The sequence below is a fragment of the Ranitomeya imitator genome, chromosome 7 (genome assembly GCF_032444005.1).
Source record: "Ranitomeya imitator isolate aRanImi1 chromosome 7, aRanImi1.pri, whole genome shotgun sequence".
NCBI classification, from domain to species: Eukaryota; Metazoa; Chordata; class Amphibia; order Anura; family Dendrobatidae; genus Ranitomeya; species Ranitomeya imitator.
Window position 1 is genome coordinate 84,518,515 of NC_091288.1, and position 23,765 is coordinate 84,542,279.

The 23,765-nt window shown below is 44.2% G+C and overlaps 1 protein-coding gene across 1 annotated transcript in view; it reads left to right on the forward strand.

The window, feature by feature from the left end:
- Positions 1 to 21,325, forward strand: part of WDR12 (WD repeat domain 12) — a 28,442-nt gene extending 7,117 nt beyond the window's left edge. The window contains exons 4-13 of the mRNA XM_069733564.1: positions 1,520 to 1,626; positions 1,711 to 1,826; positions 6,350 to 6,504; positions 7,439 to 7,484; positions 8,588 to 8,673; positions 8,989 to 9,129; positions 15,634 to 15,739; positions 18,982 to 19,114; positions 19,214 to 19,286; positions 20,520 to 21,325. Coding sequence (XP_069589665.1) covers positions 1,520 to 1,626; positions 1,711 to 1,826; positions 6,350 to 6,504; positions 7,439 to 7,484; positions 8,588 to 8,673; positions 8,989 to 9,129; positions 15,634 to 15,739; positions 18,982 to 19,114; positions 19,214 to 19,286; positions 20,520 to 20,597 — 1,041 coding nt within the window. The 3' untranslated portion in view covers positions 20,598 to 21,325. The remainder of the gene's footprint in view (positions 1 to 1,519; positions 1,627 to 1,710; positions 1,827 to 6,349; positions 6,505 to 7,438; positions 7,485 to 8,587; positions 8,674 to 8,988; positions 9,130 to 15,633; positions 15,740 to 18,981; positions 19,115 to 19,213; positions 19,287 to 20,519) is intronic.
- The last annotated feature ends 2,440 nt before the right edge of the window (positions 21,326 to 23,765 follow it).

Here is a 23,765-nt window from a genome sequence, read left to right on the forward strand (position 1 = left end):
CTCAAAAATAAATCACTAATCCAACATGAGAGATTGGGGAAGAGGGAGAGAATTGACCTCCCAATGTCCAGCACATAAGAAGGTGGAGTAGGATCAAGTATAGCTGGTGAAAAGCTGTGAGAACGTCCGTGTGATGAGCATGGTAGACTGAGCTCCATGAGTCACTATTACTATTATGGCTGACCAGTAAAAAAACAAAAATTGTGTAACTGGTAGATATTGTGAGGCCGAGTCACTACTCACAGGCAAACTGTGAGACAGGATAGTCGGGAGGGCTCGCAGTACAAAGAACAAGACAAATATGGGGTTGAATAATGAATGAACATGTGAAAACCAGGGAGCACAACGAACGGATAGTCAGAGGCCAAGTCCAGGGTCAGATATGTGAAGCCAGAGCGCATCAAAAGCAAAAGGGATAGTCCAAACGAATTGGCACAACAGATCCTAGGTCATCAACAAGGTCAGAGGTCACACTGGGCTAAGCACACACACTAACAATGGCAATCTGCTGTTCACAGCAAGCCAGCTAAATGCCTAGCAAATAATTTGAGGATGGGAGGCACCTGGGGAGACACCAGCATGCTAGACCAGATTGAGCAGTAGGGCTGTCAGTCAAAATGCTGACAGCTCAGCACGCCCCAGGATCAGATTGGATGACTGAACTGTCACTCACAAAACCCACATCCCAGCACCCTCCAGATCCCAATGGGTGGCTGAGCTGTCCTTCACAGTGTCCCTAGGCCACCGTCCGTCATAAACTGGGACAGCTATGTCTAGGAGGTTAGGTGATCTGTGGGTTCTGTGTGACGGAGCTGTTTGTGCCTTAAGCTTCCATACATATTAGACTAATCTCGTCAAACCTGAAAATAGTGACTGGTCTGGCCAACACTCTAATGTGTATGGGGGCCTCAGACAATTGAAAGTAAGGGGACATATCAGTATGGCATGTCCAATTTTGGTCCCCTGATTCTTCTGTTCTTGTAGAGATAAGTTTCTTGGTGGGTATTGAATGGGCGACCTTGAAGCTGCATAGTGGCAACGTTTTGAATCAATGCCATTTCTTATATGCTCTCATATGACACATGGGGCCAGGTTAATGATTGGAATTTCTTCCTTTTTTTGTGTCTAGTATTTGTTTATTTGTTTTTCTAGCCTATATTACATTTGCACTTAATTCTGATTTTAATTTGTGCTCTTTTTAAAGTGATTTGTGTTCCCCTCTGGTGCAGGATTTATGTGCAGTATATTATTCTTTTCACTGTTTTGGGGAATTTAGCACAAAATCTAATCAGCGACTCCCTCAACAGAAAAAAGAAAATTGGCCCTTATTGCGGTTTAGTACATTAGTGAAGAATTTTAACTTACAGACATATTGTTCTGCTGTGGATATTGGATTAGGGACTGCTCCCCAACCTGCCCATCAATTTCCAATAGTGGAAACGTTCATTGTAACATCAACCGCTCCTACAGATGAATTGTGAAATATCCGGCCTCTCGTCTTCCCATTTGTTATTTCTAGGAAGAAGTTGTTGAAGTTGAATATGTTGAAAAGATCACGGCTCCGCAGGCTGAAGAGTGCATGCTCCACGACGACTGGGTCAGCGCCATAGCAGGAAGTGAAGAGTGGTACGTCGGACATTATTTTGGCTGAGGGTTGTACCCCCCGCGGTGTGGTAATAATTAGCAATCTTTCCTTTTTTTGTGCTTTAGGATTTTAACTGGTTCTTATGACAAAACGTGCAGAATTTGGTCGGTGGAAGGGAAGCCACTAATGACCATTGCCGGCCATACTGAAGTTGTCAAAGATGTTGCCTGGATAAAGAAAGGTAAGTTTTTACATATGTAAATGAGCTATTTCCTTACAGAGATTTCCATTTTATTTTCCAAATTTTACCTCGATACCTCTTCCACTGTGATGTTTTAGGCCTAAGACTCCGGCCGGGTGTTTCTGCTTACTTCCCCTTAAAGGGAACCTGTCACCCCGTTTTTTGAGATTGAGCTATAAATACTGTTAAATAGGGCCTGCGCTGTGTGTTCCTATAGTGTATGTAGTGTACCCCGATTCCCCACCTATGCTGAGAAATAACTTACCAAAGTCGCCGTTTTCGCCTGTCAATCAGGCTGGTCAGGTCGGGAGGGCGTGGTGACATCGCTGGTTCTTCCTCAGCTTTACGTTGGTGGCGTAGTGGTGAACAAGCAGCGCGCGATCTGCGCTGTCATCCCTTTCGTCGGTGGGGGCGGCCATCTTCCTGGGGCCGCGAGTGCTCTGCTGCACGGGGCTTCAGGAAAATGGCCGCGGGATGCCGCGCGTGCGCATTAGAGATCGCGGCGGCCATTTTCCCAAAGCCGAGTTTGCATCTCGGCTTTGGGAAAATGGCCGCCGCGATCTCTAATGCGCACGCGCGGCATCCCGCGGCCATTTTCCTGAAGCCCCGTGCAGCAGAGCACTCGATCTGCGCACGCGCGGCCCCAGGAAGATGGCCGCCCCCACCGACGAAAGGGATGACAGCGCAGATCGCGCGCTGCTTGTTCACCACTACGCCACCAACGTAAAGCTGAGGAAGAACCAGCGATGTCACCACGCCCTCCCGACCTGACCAGCCTGATTGACAGGCGAAAACGGCGACTTTGGTAAGTTATTTCTCAGCATAGGTAGGGAATCGGGGTACACTACATACACTATAGGAACACACAGCGCAGGCCCTATTTAACAGTATTTATAGCTCAATCTGAAAAAACGGGGTGACAGGTTCCCTTTAAAGAAGCACTCCTCCTCCCATCAAAGTTTTTATCTTAATATATTGCAGTCATGTTACATAGCATTGTGTACTTACAATTGCTCATTTTTCCTTTCTACCCATCTAATTCTTCTCTTTTTCCATTAGGTCTATGACATCATGTAACTAATAACTGACAAGCTGAATCATTCTAAACTCTATGTAGAAACAGGAGGTCACTTTTGTCTGCATGAGTCATAAGTCGCTGCAAAAGTCCCTGGCGGGGGAAAAGGGAGCAGCTGGGTCAGGAGCTGAAGAGGGGAATGATAAATGCAGGGTGCAAGAGACTTCCTGTTTCTACATATAGCAGAGAAAAGAGAATTAGCTGAGTAAAAAGGCAAAATGAGTACACAGTGCTATATAAGATGTTTTGCAATATATTAAGAGGTTAAACACTTTAATAGTGCTTCTTCAACACTCATATTGATTCAGTAAATTCTGTATATTTATGTAAATAGGCACTGTAGGGATTTACCCTCTTTTGGGCAGCTGGTAGTATTCACACAGAAACTTGGTTCTTTTGGTGAAACAGAGAGGTTTATTGAAATGCATGAACTTCCAGCAGAATGGAAGGACAGCCTTTGTCCGGCATAAAAGAACAAAATGACGAGTCCATGTACAGGCACATGCATGCTGTATCTCAAGTCCTGACAGAGAGACTAGCAGCAAGAGGTCTCTTCACCTCTCCTGTCAGACACCGGCGACTGTCTCACAGGTTGAGAAATCCAGGAATGTACTCTGCATCTCCCAACAGAATCCACACAATGCTCTGTTCCCCAGCACACTCAATTTTGCGTAATCCAGCAGATTGACACCCAGTGAATCATTTGCTGGTTTTAGTAAAAAAAAGCTATGCAGGTGCCTCCAACTAAATCCTGCAGAGTTGGGATTTAATCTTGTCCTACCTGGCTTTGCTACATACCCTCCCCCTCTGCCCAAAGTCGAGGGCTGGGCACCATCTGCCAATCCACAGTGAACCTTGGCCCACCAAGGCTTGACCAAGCTGATATGACATACCTTGTCGGTCTGCCTTTCAATTGGTGGCCCTCACCAATCTTTTCCATCACTTCATAGCACCCTTGCCTCATGGTTAGAAATTTGTTCCCCACTATGGGCACCCAGACCCGCACCCGATCCCCAGGTTTAAATTGTTTCACCTTAGTCACCGGACTATGTCTCCTGGATTGTGCCTTGAGAAGGCACTCTTTTACCTGACCCCTCACTTTGGTTCCGTGACACAACAGATCATTATGCCTAGCTAAATGTGAAAATTGAACATGGGATCCTGGGGAGCAAAACTTGCCACTCTTATATTTTCCAGGGTACCTTTCAAAGTTAAATGGGTTTTCCCATGAACAAAGTTAATTTTAATCAATACATTGTTGTCATAATAATAATTTCCACAATTGGATGTGTTTAAAAAAAAAAAAAAAAAATCATGCTGTGCTGAGATAATCTTATAAATGTGGCCCTGCTGTGTACTGTGTAATGGCTGTGTCTGACCGTACAGGAACATGGTCTGATCATACCACAGCTCCTGGGCAGGAGAGGAAGCAAAAGAGAATATACAGACAGGACAGCATGGGATCACAGCTGATTCTTATTATGAGATAAAGCATTTTCATGCCTCCTTGTAAAAATGTTTTACCGCAAAGAATTATTTGTGTGATCCCCTGCTGCCACTTTTGCGTTCTCCTCTGCCCAGGAGCTGTGGTATGATCAGACCATGTTCCTGTACGGTCAGACACGGCCATTACACAGTACACAGCAGGGGCACATTTATAAGACTATTTCAGCACAGGAACATTTTACTTGAACACATCCAATTGCGGAACTTATTATTATCAGTGATGAGAGAATATACTCGTTACTCGAAATTTACTGAGCATGCTCGGGGGTCCTCCGAGTATTTTTTAGTGCTCGGAGATTTAGTTTTTCTTGCCGCAGCTGAATGATTTACATCTCTTAGCCAGCTTGATTACATGTGGGGATTCCCTAGCAACCAGGCAACCCCCACATGTACTTATGCTGGCTAACAGATGTAAATCATTCAGCTGCGGTGATGAAAACTAAATCTCTGAGCACTAAAAAATACTCAGAGGACCCCTGAGCTTGCGCGGGAAATCTCGAGTAACGAGTATATTCGCTCATCACTAATTATTATTATTCCAAGATATATTTATTTAACCCCTTCCCGAACTCCGCCGTACTATTACTGCGGAGGTCGGGTTCCCTGCTTTGATGTGGGCTCCGGCACTTAGCCCACCTCAAAGCCCTGACATGTCGGCTGTTTTGAATAGCTGACATGTGCCCGCAATAGCGGCAAGTGAAACCGCGATTCACCCCGCGCCGCTATTAACAAGTTAAATGCCGCTGTCAGACACTGACATCGACATTTAACCGGCGCTTGTGGCCGGAAATGATCGCATCGCCGACCCCCGTCACATGATCGGGGTCGGTGATGCGTCAGGATGGTAACTATAGAGGTCCTTGAGACCTCTATGGTTACTGATGCCGGCCTGCTGTGAGCGCCACCCTGTGGTCAGAGCTCATAGCAAGCCTGCAATTCAGCTACATAGCAGCGATCTTATGATCGCTGCTATGTAGCAGAGCCGATCCAGTCGTGCCAGCTTCTAGCCTCCCATGGAGGCTATTGAAGCATGGCAAAAGTAAAAAAAAAAAAAAAAAGTTTTAAAAAAATATGAAAAAAAATAAATAAATAAAAGTTTAAATCACCCCCTTTCGCCACATTCAAAATAAAACAATAAAAAAAAAAATCAAACCTACACATATTTGGTATCGCCGCGTTCAGAATCGCCCGATCTATCAATAAAAAAAAAGGATTAACCTGATCGCTAAACGGCGTAGCGAGAAAAAATTAGAAACCCCAGAATTACGTTTTTTTGGTCTCCGCGACATTGCATTAAAATTTAGTAACGGGCGATCAAAAGAACGTATTTGCACAAAAGTGGTTTCATTAAAAACGCCAGCTCGGGGACGCAAACAATAAGCCCTCACCCGACCCCAGATCAAGAAAAATGGAGACGCTACGGGTAACAGAAAATTGCGCAATTTTTTTTTTTTTTTAGCAAAGTTTGGAATTTGTTTTACCACTTAAATTCAACGTAACCTAGACTTGTTTGGTGTTTATTAACTCGTAATGACCTGGAGAATCATAATGGTAGGTCAGTTTTAGCATTTAGTGAACCTAGCAAAAAAGCCAAACAGAAAACAAGTGTGGGATTGCAATTTTTTTGCAATTTCACCGCACTTGGATTTTTTTTCCCGTTTTCTAGTACACGACATGCTGAAACCAATGGTGTCGTTGAAAAGTGCAACTTGTCCCGCAAAAAACAAGCCCTCACATGGCCATATTGACGGGAAAAAAGTTATGACTCTGGGATGGAGGGGAGCGAAAAATGAAAACGCAAAAACGGAAAAGGGCAAGGTCGTGAAGGGGTTACAGTAGAAGTGTCCTGTCTCCCAACAATCTTTAGTCTAGTCTTCTAAACCTTTGAAATTGGGAGAAGCCCTGTAAATGTTGGTGTAAAGTCATGACGTCTTCTCTCTAGACAGCCTGTCGTGTTTGTTGCTGAGTGCATCTATGGACCAGACCATTCTTCTCTGGGAGTGGAATGCGGAGAGGAATAAAGTGAAGGCTCTTCATTGTTGTAGAGGACATGCCGGCAGCGTGGACTCCATAGCTGTGGACGGATCAGGCAATAAAGTAAGTGACTATTTTTGCTTTTGAGGTAATGGACATAATTTAGCAACATTTTTCAGACTATGACGCACCTAGGTTTTAGAGGAGGAAAATAGAAAAAAAAATTGAAGTAAAAAATGTTTTGTACTAATATCACCCATTCTGGTACATACAGTGCCTTGCGAAAGTATTCGGCTCCCTGGAACTTTTCAACCTTTTCCCACATATCATGCTTCAAACATAAAGATACCAAACATGAATTTTTGGTGAACAATCAACAACAAGTGGAACACAATTGTGACGTTGAATGAAATGTATTGGTTATTTAAAATTTTTGTGGAAATTCATAAACTGCAACGTCATGTTCTGATGCCATCAGCTGATTTATGCTTGTAAGCAGCGCATGTCAGTGACGTAATGCTCTGCTTATAAGCCGAGAAACGCCTGGCGGAATTGTCATTGCTCCCCACGCCCTGGACAATTGGCATGTGGAGCAGTGAATATTCATTTTTCTTTAATATCAGGCACACTGTTAGCCACAGCCACCGTCTTCCTGCAGCGACTGGGCAATCGCGTGTGTCTGTTACTAAAGTGAATGAATATTCACTGCTCCCCACGCCCATAGTCTCTCTCAGCACCAGCTTCAGTACATAGAGGTGGGAGTGACTATGGGCGTGGGGAGCAGTGAATATTAATTTCTCTTTAACAAGGGACACAGAGGTTAGCCTCAGCAGCCGTCTCCTGCCTCCTGAGACCCACTTGTCCTCCCCTGCTGCTCCCCCATTTTCCCATCCACAGCAGGTACATACTGATTTTAAGACGCACCCCTCATTATCCTCCAAAGTTTTGGAGGAAAAAAGTGCATGTTATATTCTGAAAAATACGGTAATCGCTGAAATCTTGTTTCCACTATGCTCTGATTTTTCCCTTCATAATCTGCAATGTCTTGTCTTTTTAGTTTTGTAGTGGATCTTGGGACAAGATGCTGAAGATCTGGTCTGCAGGTAATAATCGCTGGAGATCTGCCTTCTTTATTAGAACACATTGTTATATACATGGAGCATATACCACATGTGTGATCAGATTAGTATGGACTGCCGACCAACAGGAAAGGTGCTGCACAGTCCTAAAATAAGTCCTGAATATTGCCTGGTCTAATGGCACAGAGTAATACTGCTCTGGCTGCATTTTAATATACTGGCTATTGCACCTTAATGTTTAATATTAAAGGTTACAAGTTAAAAAAAAAAAAAGCCTCTATGGCGCCAAGCTGTGAGGCTTCAAAAAGGCTCCACAGAGAGAGCTGAAGCGTAGCTGGTGTTGGTGAATAAAAGATCCTTACTTTGTCACTGTTTTGGATGTGCTGCCTCCTTTTTTTTTCATTTTGATATCTTTGGTAGGAAGCTTTGCCAGTTTTCTTGGTGGAGATTTGCACCTATTTAGGCAGAGCTGCTGATGAAGAAAAAAAATAAGGCGAGGATCTTGCAGGTTCCTCCGCCAACATCAATAACCTCCAGTGGGTTTATAAGTGATAAGGAAACCTGAAATAAAGGGTTATTCCCATCATTTATAGTTCTCCTCTTTGGAAAGTGAAGATAATAACTTGCTGTTCGGTGTGGCCCCTACCGATCTGGAGAATGAGGCTTTGAAATCTCCCATTAGACTGCGCAGCCATTACGCTATTCTCTATGGGACTGCCGGAGATAGCGGAGCGCGGCTTTTGTCTGCAGTGCTATAAGCAGTGAATAGAGCGGTGGTTCGTATGCCCCGTCACTGCTTCATTCCTACAGGTCATCTCAGAACCTCGATCAGTGAGGATCCTAGTGTTTGGACCATCCTCGATCTGCAAGTTATCAGTGTTCTTCAGATAGGAGATCACCTTTATTTTGGGAATAACCCTTTAAGTGAACAGCATTTATTAGGGCTTGTAAATATAATGTCTACAGTAACAAGAGTCACACATTCAAGACTTTTTCCCATGAATGATGTGGGGGTTCCACCAGTATCTAGCGTTACATTTTGCATGTTAGGGGGTCTGAAATCTGCAAAGAAGCTCTGTCCAAACCTTCATGGCCTGAAGATGTCTGACCCTTCTGTTATATTGCAGTGCCCACAGATGAAGAAGATGAAGCTGAGGAGAAGGGAAACCGTCCAAGGAAGAAGCAGAAAACTGAGCAGCTTGGATTAACAAGGGTAAGTGTATAAGTAGACCAGATTTGGCATTGGGAGGAGAGTTTTGGGTAATGTCACTGGGTGGGTGCACACGGAATTGTCCTGCGAGGCTGTAGGACATAATTTGTCCCAGTGGCAGTGCTGGCAGTGTATGTGCATTGTGTGTCCTGGGACCAGCACAAGGCTCTTATGTCTTCGCTGCATCATTCATAGATAGCTGGAATCAGAAAAGCCTGTCCGTTCCAATGTCTGAGTTTCCATACAATGCTTGCTAAGAGCGGGTGATGGGCATCACAAATGAAGGATTGTCACTGAGGATGTCACGTCTTTTCTTAGACCCCACTTGTTACTCTCTCTGGACACAATGAGGCCATTTCATCGGTGCTGTGGTCTGATGCGGATGAAGTTTGCAGTGCATCATGGGATCACACGATCAGAGTGTGGGACATTGAAGCAGGCGAGGCCAAAACCACACTGGTAAGAAGTGCATGGCATAAGGGTGTCAGTCTAATTAGGATTTAATGGGCTGGCCGCTACTTGTACAACTCCTTCGTAAATATAGTTCCATGGGTAAAATAAAAAACCTTATACTCCAACATTGCTGGTGCTGACGTCGATTGAAGATTTTCTTTTTAGTTGTTTTTATTTTATTCAGACGTCTACAACATTTAAAGGAGGGGGTGTCCGGCCTTGGGGTACAAGTCTGCAGTCACTCTATGTGACTGCAGATTTGTGAATCTTCACATTGCGCGTTGTTAGGATTCACCGGTATCGGCGTGTGACTGCAAGCAAGCAATTTGCATACATGCAGTCACGTAAAGACTAGACGTGTGAATAGAGCGGGATGGACACGTCTTGTCGTAATGTGGCCAGAAGTATTTAAAACACTGGCGGTCACATGACAGCTCGCTTGCAGCGTCGGCACCAGGGAATCCTTAGTGCGCACTGTAGGCACTATGTGAGGATTCACAAGTCTGCAGTCAGAGTTTTTTTTTTTTTTGAATCAGATATTTTTATTAAACCATCAAAATTGTGCATAGACAATAAAAGGAATAGTTTGTTTTCAGCAATATACAAATACACAATACTTTTTTTTTTGTTAGAAAACTTATTTAGTCCCAAACCAAACTCCCACCCCCCTTCCCCCCACCCACTAGAGACCTGTCAAGAGTCATCCCCCACTAAATTATCACATACAAAAGTACAAGAAGAGGAAGATGACTTGTCAAAAAATATTTCCATAGGGGCAAAAGGTCTTCAGGTCACATTGATTCAAGCCACGGGCTCCACAACCTGTCAAAGAGGTCCATCTTATTCCTCCTAACGTAGATACTCTTCTCCAAAGCAATGATATGGTCCACTTGCTTCATAAAGTCTCTCCTTGTTGGTGGCTCTTCCCTAATCCAGAATTTGGCGATCAACTTTCGCGCAATAAATAACAGTCTAGCTATAACCGTTTTATACAGCTTATCAGTTATTACCTCCTCCACATAGCCCAAAACACATACCAGAGGATCCCGAGGCACATTACAACTATATGCCAAACCCACTTTATTCAACACCACCACCCAAAAGGAGGACAGCCTGGGGCACTGCCACAACATATGAAGGATGCCTGCTTCGGACTGCGAGCATCTAGGGCATTCTGAATTAGGCCTTAATCCGGCTTTGAACAACATGTCTGGGGTTCTGTAAGCCCTATGAATGACAAATAATTGTGACAGCCTACCAGGCTCACTCATTGATATCTTGGGCACATAATCCAATACTGATTCCCATCGGTCATCATCAATCGCCCCCAGGTCAGCCTCCCATTTCGCCCTTGCTCTAATAGGGTGCTCCGCCAGAAAAGAAAATAGAAGGAATTCATATATACCCGAAATCACCCCCTTCGTGCCTCCCCCTTCAAGGATAAAATCCAGCATAAGATCCACCTGGATTTCAACAGGCCCTCTCTTACACTGTGCCCGGTACGCATGAGAAAGACGACGGTATTGGTACATCTCAGACTCCGGGAGTAAAAATTCTTCCTGCAATATCTCAAAGTCTCTAATTCTACCCTGATGTAAAATCTGGCCCATCCGAGAGATGCCTGCCTCCCTCCAAATATGAAATCCCTCCATCTGTCTAAACTCCTGTAGGACACAGTTGTTCCAAATGGGTGAAAATCTAGTGAGTGCCCGTACACCCCTAATTCCTTTAACTTTATCCCACACCTTGTGAATGAGCCTTACAGTGCAAAATTTAGAACCTTTCTCACGGAAATGTCCCCCCTCTAGGCCCTCACTCAACACCTTTGTCCCAATCAATGATCTCAGGCTGCAAGGTGCCCGCATCCCACCTGACCCATCTCCCCATCCCTTGAAATGCTGACACTGTGAGGCCAAAAAATACAACCACGGATTGGGCAATGCCACCCCTCCCTCCGTCTTTGGTCTCTGTAGGGTTTCCTGTTTAAATCTGGGGCTCTTCCCACCCCAGATCAGCTCACCAAACAAAGATCTAATCCTCCGAAACCTATTCTGCGATATCCATATAGGGGAATTGTGCAACACATAGAGTAACTGCGGCATCACAATCATCTTTATCAGGTTAATCCTACCAATTACCGATAAGTGTAGCTTTTTCCACGCCTGGACCTTGGTACGTATCTTACGCAGAAGAGGTGCCAAATTCAGTTCCTCAAAGCTAGTCAGAGGGAGTGCGATCTGAATCCCCAAGTACTTAAATTTCTCAACTAGCCTCAACCTTGTGACAGAGTCCCCCCCATCACCGTCCCCACTATCCCCATCTATCAACATCATATTCGATTTGTCCCAATTGATCCTTAAGCCCGAATAACTCCCGAATTCCTCAATAATGGCCTCCGTCTTTACCAAGGTCCCCTCGGAATCCTCCAAGAAGAGCAGGATATCATCAGCGTATAACGCTACTTTTTCTTCCGCCTCCCCGTACATAAAACCCTTCACCTCCCGGGACCCTCTGATCTTTGCGGCAAGGGGTTCCACTGCCAAGGCGAAGAGCAGCGGGGACAGAGGGCAGCCCTGTCTAGTACCTCTAGATAAAGAGAAAGTCTCAGAGAGAGCGTCATTCACTCTAATTTTGGCCACCGGAGAAGAGTACAACAGCCGCACCCATGAGATAAATTTAGGTCCAAACCCCATTCGTTCCAGTACTGACCACAAATAACTCCACTCCACGCAATCAAAAGCCTTATGAGCGTCCAAGGATACCACAACCCGTTTGCCAACATTGTCAGAAGGGATTTGCAAATTTAAAAATAACCTTCTCAGATTAAGTGCCGTTGATTTATTGGGCATAAAGCCTGACTGATCCGGGTGAACCAGTCTGTCAATCACCCTAGATAACCTGTTTGCCAGAGCTTTTGCCAGTATCTTAATGTCAGCCGTCAAAAGTGAGATTGGTCTATAGGATTCTGGTAATTGTGGGTCCTTGTCGGCCTTAGGGATAACGACCACGATAGCCTCTCTCATTGAAACAGGTAACTCCCCTCTTTCCAATGACCTATTATACACCTCCGACAGTTTGGCCAACAAAGTTTCTTTCAATACCTTGTACATCTCAGCTGGAATACCATCCGCCCCCGGAGCCCTACCCCCAGCAACCCCCGCCAAAGCGGCCCCCAATTCTTCCTCCCCAATCGGCTCCTCCAACAACTCACAGTCTTCTTTACTCAACCTAGGCAGGTCAATCCCCTCCAAGTAGTCCGTCATGTCCTCAGCCCCCCTGTCCACACTTGAAGTATATAGCTTATTGTAGAATTTCCTAAACACTTCCAAAATCTGCTCCCCCTGAGTAACCAATATTCCATCTTCCCTCCTAATGGAGTAGACATGAGAGGAGTCCCTCTGTGCAGACGCCACTACCGAAAGTAAATGCCCCACCTTTTCCCCCTCTGAATAAAAAGACGCTTTTTGAAAGGCCCGCAATCTCTCCGCCCTTCTCAAATATAATTGATTGACCTCCTCTTGGGCCTTCCTCATCCGACTCTGAGACTCCTTAGTACAATGGGCCCCCAATGCTGCCTCAGCTGCCTTCAGTTCTTCCAGAATAGCTTGATCCTGTACTCTAGTCCTAGTCTTATGTCGTGAAATGTCACGAAACAGAATCCCCCTTAAATACGCCTTCATGGTGTCCCATACTACGTGGCATTCCGCACTCCCATCATTAATCCTAAAAAACTCCTCTATTTCAGCCCCCACCCTTTCCATGTCCAAGAGTTGTAACCAGGAGGGGTGGACCTTCCATCCCATCTTCCGTGAACCAACCTGTTCAGATAATTTTAATGATACCCGAACTGGACTATGATCTGATAGAATCCTGGGATTATATTCCACCTCACTTAACAATTCGTTCATCCCATCATTGCCCATGGCGACATCGATACGAGACATAGAACCATACGTGGTCGAGTAACAGGAATAAGAATAAGTATTAGCGTTTCGAACCCGCCATAAGTCAATCCAGCCTATTTCTCTAAGGTAATTCCCAAAAGGAGTGCCATTACCGTCCCTACGTAGCGGAGCGTGATTACTCTTATCCCAATGGTCGTCGGCAATATTGTTCACATCTCCAACCACCAGAAGAGGAACCCCGACCCACCCTCTCATATGCCCCAAAATCTCTTGAATTTTCTTACCAGAATACGGCGGGGGTATATATATTGAAACAATGCAAATCAGACGGTTAAGAATTTTACACACCAAAAGGACATACTGACCATCTTTATCAATTTTAACCTCAACTTCCTCAAATGGAGTACTAGTATGGATCAAAACAGACACCCCCCTTGCATAATTAGAGAAAGTCGAGTGATATGCCCTGCGCACCCATTTTTTCTGTAACATATCTACTTTTTCCTCCACTAAGTGAGTTTCTTGCAGGCATATCACCGAGGGCCTCTGTTTCACTAAGTACTGAAATATTGCCGCACGTTTAGTAGCGTCCGCTAGCCCCCTAACATTCCAACTTATAATATTAACCTTCCCTCCCATTTCCTTAGAAAAAGGTATAAAATAAGAATCGTCTCTCCCAGGTCTCCCCCAATGCCCTCCTCCCCCCCCTTCCCACCCCCCATCCCAACAACTAACCCAACCTTCCCCATCTAAAACTCAAGATAACTCAGATACTCCGAACTTTCTTTCTCTATATGAGAACCGAGGGCACTTAGTATACCCTAGAACTAAGTCTTTTGCCGTCCATCTCTTCCCCCCACACCGCGACCAATATGAAATATTCATTACGCCGCCGAACATAATACTGTAAACGTTAGGTGCAGTTGAACCATCTACAACAGTAACATTCAGAAAGGACCCCTCCAACGAAGAGAGGCAGAACCAGCAGAGTCACAATCCTTCCGAAACATTCTTAACGGTTCCGCTCAGTGCCAATCTTCTTGGCGTTGGTGTCCAGCCATTGCATCGCCTCCTCCGGATTTTGAAAAAATTGAACACGGTCCAGCGCCACGACCCTAAGCTTAGCTGGGTAGAGCATTGAGTATTTTAGGTCCAGTTCACGGAGCCGTCGCTTGACCTCCCCAAACTTCATTCTAAGTTTCTGCACCGATGCCGAGTAGTCCGGATAAATGGAGATCCGATTGCAGTCAGAGTTTAAGAAGGGGCTGTCCAAGGGGTGGAGGCCCTCTTTAAAGATTTATCATTCTCTTTGTATTAAAGCTGTCACATCATTGTGTGAAATAAAGCTCCATATATACATTAACTGCACACTGTCCCGATAATATGGACATACAGGAGGGAGGCACTGCTCACTACAAGGGCCGGATTCACACCTCTGTGTGTAGGCAAATATGAGGCTGCGGAGTTTGGGTCAGGAAACCTGGAGCCGATCCACAGACATGGAAACACAGGTTTGTGAATCCGGCTAAAGGAAGACATTAGCCCCTGAAAGAAGCATCTGATTTCAGGTGTTTTACTATTTTAGTTCTTCCTACCATTTTCAGAGAGCCATACTTTTTTTTTTTTATATATAGTCGATTGGCTTGTTCTTGGATCCCGAATTGTAGTTTTCAATGGTCTCATTTTGGAGTACATATTGCACTTTGATGGCTGAGAGTAGATTTGGACGTGTTGGTAATCACACCCAGCTCCTCTTAGTGCTGCACACCCGCTGCAGAGGTCAGGGCTGTCTCCCTGCTCACAGGGGAAGGCATGTTCTCACCTTCTGGAGGGCATGTTTTTATTTATTTTCAGGATTTTGCCACCTAATCTGTGAGTAATGTAGAGGCAGAGACCCTGATTCCAGTGTTGTCACTTACTGAGCTGCTTGCTGTAATTTTGAAATTTTAATCAGCAAGAGATAATCACATGAAGGCTAGTAAATCTGCTGCCAGGTACTCCTCCAAATTAATGGGCTCTGTATAACCCTGTCCCCACCACGGATTGGGTGCTTTCTGCCTTTGTACTGTGGGCTTAAAACGCTGCCAGTCAGTGGTGTTTGCGGGTTTATACAGAGTTCAGCATTCTGAGCACTGCTTCATCTGTATCAGATAAAATGGGGATTTTATCAAAACTGCAACAAGCAGCCCAGAAAGTGACACATCGCTAGAATTGGGGTCTCTGTCTCTACATTCTACTGCTCTCAAATAAGGAGCATAAACCTGATGAGACTCCCATGGACAGCGGTGATTGCAGCTAGCTCAGATCGCTGCTGTTAGAGGCAGATGAATGATACCGCTCCCAAAACCCGAACCGGCCTAGATCCTTATCCAGTCACAGACCCACAGCGCACGGTCCGTGCTGGAGACTGCAGATGAAAGTCTGTGTCTGAATGGCGTCTCAGTGCTGCTGGAGTCCATATTTGTAGGAGCGCACTAAGTGGTTCTTTTTTTTTTTTTTTTTTCCTTTATACACATAGATTATCGGTGAAAAGAGAAAGATTCTTTTATATATAGTTCTTATAATATTTAATGAAATCAGTGTTAATACTTTTCTTATCTCCTAGACTGGAAGCAAAGTATTCAGCTGTATCTCCTACTCGCCACTGTGCAGACGGCTGGCATCTGGTAGTACGGACAGACATGTCCGTTTATGGGATCCCAGAACTAAAGGTTGGCTCTTATTCCACTCACTAGATGGTGGTCCGATTTTTAACGTATCGGGTATTCTAGAATATGTAGGTTGTATATAGCACAGGGTACGTACTATATTGCACAGTGACATAGTATATAACAGAGCTACGTAGTATGTAACACAGCGTACGTAGTATATAGCAGAGCTACGTATATAACAGAGCCACGTAGTATATTGCACAGTCGACGTAGTATATAACAGAAGCGACACAGCCACATAGTATATTGCACAGCTACGTAGTATATAGCACAGAGCACGTAGTATATTGGACAGTCACGTTGTATATTGTCCAGCTACATAGTATATAGCACAAAGATGTAGTATATAACAGCCCACGCAGTATGTAACACAGCCCACGTAGTATATAGCAATGTGGGCACTATATGCGTGGTTAAAAAAGACTTAAAATAAAAAATAAACATATACTCACCTTCCGAAGGCCCCTTGTAGTCCTGGCACCTGTGTGCGGTGCACGCGGCAGCTTCCGGTCCCAGTGTTGGTATGAGCGCAGGACCTGTGATGACGTCGCGGTCACATGACCGTGACGTCATGGCAGGTCCTTCTCGCATAGCATCCTTGGCACCCGAACCTGCCGCTTGCACAGGGTTAATAGCTGCATTAACGGAGTGCGTTACACCACGGTCCGTTAACACTGGCATTAACCCTGTGTGAGCGCTCACCGCTGACTGCAGGGCAGTAAAGCAGCGGCCATTTCGTTGCCAGACTATGCCCGTCGCTGATTGGTCGTGGGCGTTTTGCCACGACCAATCAGCGACTTGGATTTCCATGACAGTCAGAGGCCGCGACCAATGAATATCCGTGACAGACAGACGGAAGTGACCCTAAGGCTAGTTTCACATTTGCATTAAAAAACGCAGCGTTTTTAATGCAAACGCAGGTGGTGCAAAAAACGCATGTAAACGCGTGCAAACGCTGCGTTTTTTAGACTCATGCGTTTTTGCATGTGTTAAAAAAACGCGGCGTTTTGACGCGTTTACATGCGTTTTTGCCTGCATTTGCATTTTTGAAACGCATGATGAGAAGTGTGTGACAGCTGCCAATCATCAAAATCAAGTAGAAAACCCACTATAAACAGAAATAGCTAGGGTTAGGATCCCTAGTAACCCTAGGGATCCTAACCCTAGGGATCCTAACCCTAGGAATCCTAACCCTAGGGATCCTAACCCTAACTCCAGGGATCCTAACCCTAGGGATCCTAACCCTAACCCTAGGGATCCTAACCCTAGGGATCCTAACCCTAACCCTAGGGATCCTAACCCTAGGGATCCTAACCCTAACCCTAGGGATCCTAACCCTAGGGATCCTAACCCTAACCCTAGGGATCCTAACCCTAACCCTAGGGATCCTAACCCTAGGGATCCTGATCCTAACCCTAGGGATCCTAACCCTAACCCTAGGGATCCTAACCCTAACCCTAGGGATCCTAACCCTAACCCTAGGGATCCTAACCCTAACCCTAGGGATCCTAACCCTAACCCTAGGGATCCTAACCCTAACCCTAGGGATCCTAACCCTAACCCTAGGGATCCTAACCCTAACCCTAGGGATCCTAACCCTAACCCTAGGGATCCTAACCCTAACCCTAGGGATCCTAACCCTAACCCTAGGGATCCTAACCCTAACCCTAGGGATCCTAACCCTAACCCTAGGGATCCTAACCCTAACCCTAGGGATCCTAACCCTAACCCTAGGGATCCTAACCGTAACCCTAGGGATCCTAACCCTAACCCTAGGGATCCTAACCCTAACCCTAGGGATCCTAACCCTAACCCTAGGGATCCTAACCCTAACCCTAGGGATCCTAACCCTAACCCTAGGGATCCTAACCCTAACCCTAGGGATCCTAACCCTAACCCTAGGGATCCTAACCCTAACCCTAGGGATCCTAACCCTAACCCTAGGGATCCTAACCCTAACCCTAGGGATCCTAACCCTAACCCTAGGGATCCTAACCCTAACCCTAGGGATCCTAACTGTTAGGGTTAGGATCCCGTTGGGGTTAGGATCCCGTTAGGATCCCGTTAGGGTTAGGATCCCGTTAGGGTTAGGATCCCGTTAGGGTTAGGATCCCGTTAGGGTTAGGGTTAGGATCCCGTTAGGGTTAGGATCCCGTTAAGGTTAGGGTTGGGGGGTGGCTTATCAGTGTGCATTCTTGTGTTTTTCTATTGAAACGCATGCGTTTAAAAAATGCATGCAAACGCATGTGCTTAAAAATGCATATGTTTACATAGACAGCAATACTTTTTTTGCCGCAAAAAAACGCCGCTAGAAATTACTACAGGTTGCATTTCCGCAACAAAACGCAAGCCTAGAAAAGACGCATGCGGCGGCAAAACGCATACAAAAAAACGCATGCGTTTTTAATGTTGGGTATAGAAAAAAAAACGCATACATTTTTTTGCGCTAAAACGCAGCGGCAAAAAACGCAAATGTGAAACCAGCCTTAGACAATTATATAGTAGATTGTTTGTCCTAACATGACACTTGTTTTCCATTTATAGGGAGCCTGTCGGGACAATGTTACTAATCCTTCTAGTATTGTGGCTGTAGAGGTCTAGTATGACCATAGCTATGATACATGCATTGTAGTTATCCAGTGTGCCAGTGCTGAGAAATAAAGCGTTAATATCTCATGTAATGTAGCCAGGCAGTGCAGTGGGGGCGTGGCAGTACACTGCATAAACACGCCCACAATGCTCTTCCAGGCTAATTATCATGTAGCTTCATGGTCTGAGTTCTCAGTGCTGGCACACTGGATTCCTGTATTGTAAGGGTCATTTGTATTATTGTAAGAGTAATAGACTCATCCAGACCAGATCCCTTTAAATATTAATATTGGTGTTATTAAGCCCCTCTTCAGCGCTGGCTCTATACCGCTGCTCCAATCTTTGTTTTAGCTGTAGTTGTGTCACATTAAGAGTCCACATCAACGCTGCAGGCGGTCGCCGAGGTCCGTGATTGGCGGCAGCAGTGCTGTGAGCTGTCGAGGTGATGAGATGTCGCTGCTTACGCCAAAACATCAAGACCCATACAGTGGCAGAGAGATAGATCTGGGGAAGGGCAAGGACTTATCTGGCTTTGGTATTCTGCATTACTGGAATGGTTTGGGGTACACTTTTCTAAAACGTGGAAAAAACCCTTTACGTCTTGAGTATTAAGTTATTAGTGAATTGATGAGTTTTGCCTCCTCCCTCTACAGATGGGTCCCTGGTGCTGCTGTCCCTCACTTCCCACACAGGCTGGGTAACAGCCGTGACATGGTCGCCCACCAATGAGCAGCAGCTGGTCACCGGATCTCTGGATAAGGTGGTGAAGCTCTGGGACACCAGGAGGTAATGGTCCACATACAGCGGATTGTGGCTCCACGGAGAGCGGACAGATCTGTCCTAGCTTGGTATTTAGCACCACCCTATGTCTGTTCATTCCCACAGCTGTAAGGCTCCGCTTTATGATCTCGCAGCACACGGAGATAAAGTGTTAAGCGTTGACTGGACAGAACATGGGGTAAGAGCCATAAGGCTGCACATCCTTCTTTTATTACAATATGTGCACATCTTGAGTATTTACAGCAGATGTTTCTGCACTAAAATCGGTGTTGGCAGGAAAAATCCTGCATAAAATCTGCTCATTTTACATTCATTTTGGTGCATTATTACTCATATTTGAATAGATGAAAAATGTTGCAAAAACACTGAAAGAAATGATATGCTGCAAAATTGAGAAAAACAAAACGCTTTGATGGAAAGCAAAAAAAAAAAAAAAAGCAGCACGTGCATGAGATTTCATAAATGTCATTCCCTTTGCTGGTAGTGTAAAAGACTGCGTTTTCTTACCTTTTAAAGACGTGCAGCAAAAACGCAGTGTGTGAACAAGCTCTTGGAGTGTTTAGATTGTATAGAAGTCTGGTTATTGCAGCTTCAGTTCTCTGATACAGGTTTAGAGTATATATTATTAGATCTGCGCATTATTATTTATGAATATACCTCCATTTATTCCATGGCGCTTTACATGTGAGGAGGGGTATACATAATAAAAACAAGTCCAATAATGTTAATCAATACAAGTCACGACTGGTACAGGAGGAGAGAGGACCCTGCCCGCGAGGGCTCACAATCTACATTGTGCTGATCTCCTTGGATCGTAGGAATAAATTGACATCCAAGTCTTACCATGTGCTGGTCTGACACACTGTACAGTGGGGTCTCCATTCCCCTTGTCAGAAGTATGGTAAACCAATTAATTCATTTCCATGAAACTTCGTTTTGATCTGTCCATACATTTTTCCTGTGCTCAGGACTAGTATTGACTGTACTGAACGGAGGGCACTCGTATTTGCTGTCAGTATCAGCCATGTAGCTTGTTTTGGCGTTTTTTTTTTTCTCTGGTGGTTTCTAGTGATCAGCAAGCGTGAGGTGTTATCTGAGCATGCTCAGGTGCTAACAGTGTATCTTCTACGTGATCGAATAATATTTTCAAGTCCCTGCACCTGCATGTTGGCAGCGGTAACACATGAAGGGATCTCCTAACAAACTGGCAATTCCACAATATGTTGCCACTGTCAAACAGACGTGAGACATGCAGCAGCGAGCACTCCAATTTATTATTCCAGCACTCCGAAGACGCTCGGTTAGCACCCCAACATGCTCCAATAACACCTTATCATCAGTGGTTTCCTTTTGGTAAGGGGCGATTTCAACTTTATGTTCCACTCAATAACATTTTTTTTAATTTCTCCAGCTGATCCTAAGTGGAGGTGCAGACAACAAGCTGTATTCCTACAGATACACCGCTCCACCTTCCGATGCCGGCGCCTGAACTTCATCATGGACCGACGCGATTTTTATCACTGCGGCTAAATCTCTTGTAAATGAAGCTGTCTGGAGAACGGAGCCTCTTTTTTAATACCATAGTATATTTGTGAAAACTATAAATGGGGACTCAATATTGCAGTCTTCTAAATTAAGGAACAGGGTTTTTTTTTATTATTATTTTGTTTGTTTTAATGGGAAAATGAGCCCATAGTTGACTTGTTGCTCTACAAACAGATAAGACTGCCCTCGTCTCCAGTAGTCATACATGGAAATTGCAGGTATGAAGGAGATGACACGTGCAATGCTATTTTTTTTATTTTATAATGGTTGTGCATTAAACCATCATTCTTTCTAACGATTGTGGACTCGGTGCAGTAAAAGGCTGCTCACATCTTGGGTTAGGATTCACCATTGGTTTATGACTGGTGAGGGTCTGACAGTAGGTGCTACATTGTTGCACGTTACCTTCTGTATTTATTTTTTGTCAACACTTATGGTCTCAGCAGTGAAAAAACCTAGTACGTGCTATGGCGAAGCTTCTAGATGCATCAGACAACCTCCCTAGACAAACCATTTTCTTTTCCTAATTATAAAGGTATAAGGCATTTATTCATGATTTATTCAAAATGTTATTTTTCTATTCCTGGAGAACTTTTAATGAGATGGGGAAAATCCCTTTCATCTCATCATATTCGCAGTCTTTATTTCTTTATTAAACCTTCTTCCACATGATATTACAGCATTTCCTTGTTACCAGAATGAAATGATAGATGTTCTCATCGGCATCCTAACTAAGCATTGTGAACAGCAATTTTATTTATCATTTGGTAAAAGCGAACTTCGTTTTTTCTTTTCATATTTTATTTTATAAATTCCAACAAGATAAATCTAATGGTGTGGGGATACAGCATTTACTGCAACATGTGCTACAGTGAAAAAAAAAAATGTATAGAACTAAAGCATAAGTTTTCTCAATATTCCACTTTTTTCAGCAATTCAATCGCCAAGGCCCAGGTCTCAGAACCAGCATTATTTGCAGCACAATCTGCTTTGTATGAGGAATGAGTATATAATACGACATTCATAAATTATTCGTGTTGTCTGTACATATTACCAATGCGAGGTTTTAAATTAAAAAACAAACAAAAAAACTTTCCTATATTATTCCCCTTCTTTTAGGGTATGTGCACACATTGCGGATTCCATTACGGATTTTTCCACGCAGATTCTGCAGAATCCTCAGGTAAAATGACCTGCGTTTTACCTGCGGATTCCATCTGCGTTTTTACACCTGCGGATTCCTATAATGGAATTGGTATAAAACGCTGCGGATTCCGCACAAAGAATTGACATGCTGCGTTAAATAAACCGCTGCATTTCTGTGCGGAATTTTCCACAGCATGTGCATTGCGGATTTGGCTTTCCATGGGTTTACATGGTACTGTAAACCGCATGGAAAACTGCTGCGGATCTGTAGCCAAATCCGCAACGTGTGCACATACCCTTATGATCCACTCCTGACCTAGACCCTAATGGAAATTGATTGCATTTGTGAGCCGCTCAGTACCCATGTACCTCTTGTTCTTGTTTCTCGACCATCTGACTTAATGTCATATCCAGTACACCCTACAACTGAGCTTTCTTCTCATGCTGCGCTTTTATGCAGCTGAAAAACGTGAAGATTATCGCTTGCTATACGTTGATTGCTTTTTTTTCTAGAGAAGCCGGTGTAGAAAAGTTTTCTAGAAACGTTTAACAAAAAGGAAGTAATGCTTCGGGGAAAATGAACAAATCCTGAACATACAAGTGCAACTAACCGCAACAAATCACAGAGAATGAGGTTGTGAGATCTCTGTTCAGCAAATTGTTCCCAATGTTCTCCCCATCAGCTTTTTCAGTAGCGAGGTCTCTTAGGGTACGTCCACACAGTCAGTATTAGATAATACAGCCTTATATAACAACAACACATGTTACAATATTTTACCCCAATTAGATCCACATAATCATGTGCATAAATATATCGGACTATTGTGACCTATCATCATAAACACATATCCATAACTACAGAACAGATAAGTATCATCTGTTCTGTAGTTATGGACAGTCAGTATTAGGCAGCACTTTGGACGCAGCACATGTCCGCTCTGTCCAAAGCGCTGCCGGCTATTGAACGCGGGTAATTACATATGTGTTCATTAAGCGTCTCTGCAAGATAAATAGACCTGTTGCGGTCTGGAGAGATGTGCCGCATGTCCGTCTCCGCAGGGAAGCCAGAGGCGTCTTTGCACGCATAGTGGACATGGGATTTCTTTTTTTTTCTTGGAATTGCCCAGCTGATGGAATCATTACCTGTGCAGGTGAGCAGATATCGCCTGTGCAGTGCTGAGGATATTCAGAAAACATGACCTGTTGGTGTCGACTGGGGTTGGGGAACACTGACTTATAGTATACAGATCATTAAAAGATATTTGGCTAGAGTGTATATTTGTCAGATTAAAGCCTCATTCAGGCGTTCATGAAAATAACTGGTTTTTATCATTCTTGGTCATTGACAGTTTTTATCCCATTAGTGATTTCTTTCTAATGAAAAAAAAAATTGCTTCTGCTAATTGCAATATTAAAACCTGACCGCACACAGATGCCATTCGTTTTGTGTCTGGGATTTTTGCTGACTTACATGAAAAATCAGTCTGGCACGTGGATCAAAATCAGACATGGCTCCATAATATATTTTTCTCGCAAACATGGTCTGCAAATAAAGACGTGAACAGTCATGTAGGCCATAATGTGTAGGAGGTTCTTGTGCATTAAAAACGGGTGTAAAGCGTATGTCAAAAACGAACGTCTGAATGAGGTATAAGGTAAACTAGCGAAAACGTAATGGGATGATGTCTGGCATGCAGGAGATGCGTAGCACATCAGCTACAATTCTCTGTTAATTTACTAAATATGCAATGTTTCATAGAGGATGATTAGGTACCACAATTCATACATTGCACATAGGACAATGCTACATGGTGTTACTTGGGTTATATGCCCACTGCGTCTTTAGACCCTGAGATTTTCCTCAAGCAGCTTCCCTGGTGGTTTTGCCGTCATTTTTTACTATTTAAACTATTAACTAGTGAGTGGGATTCCCAAAGAATGATTATACCATTATTTTTTTTTTTAA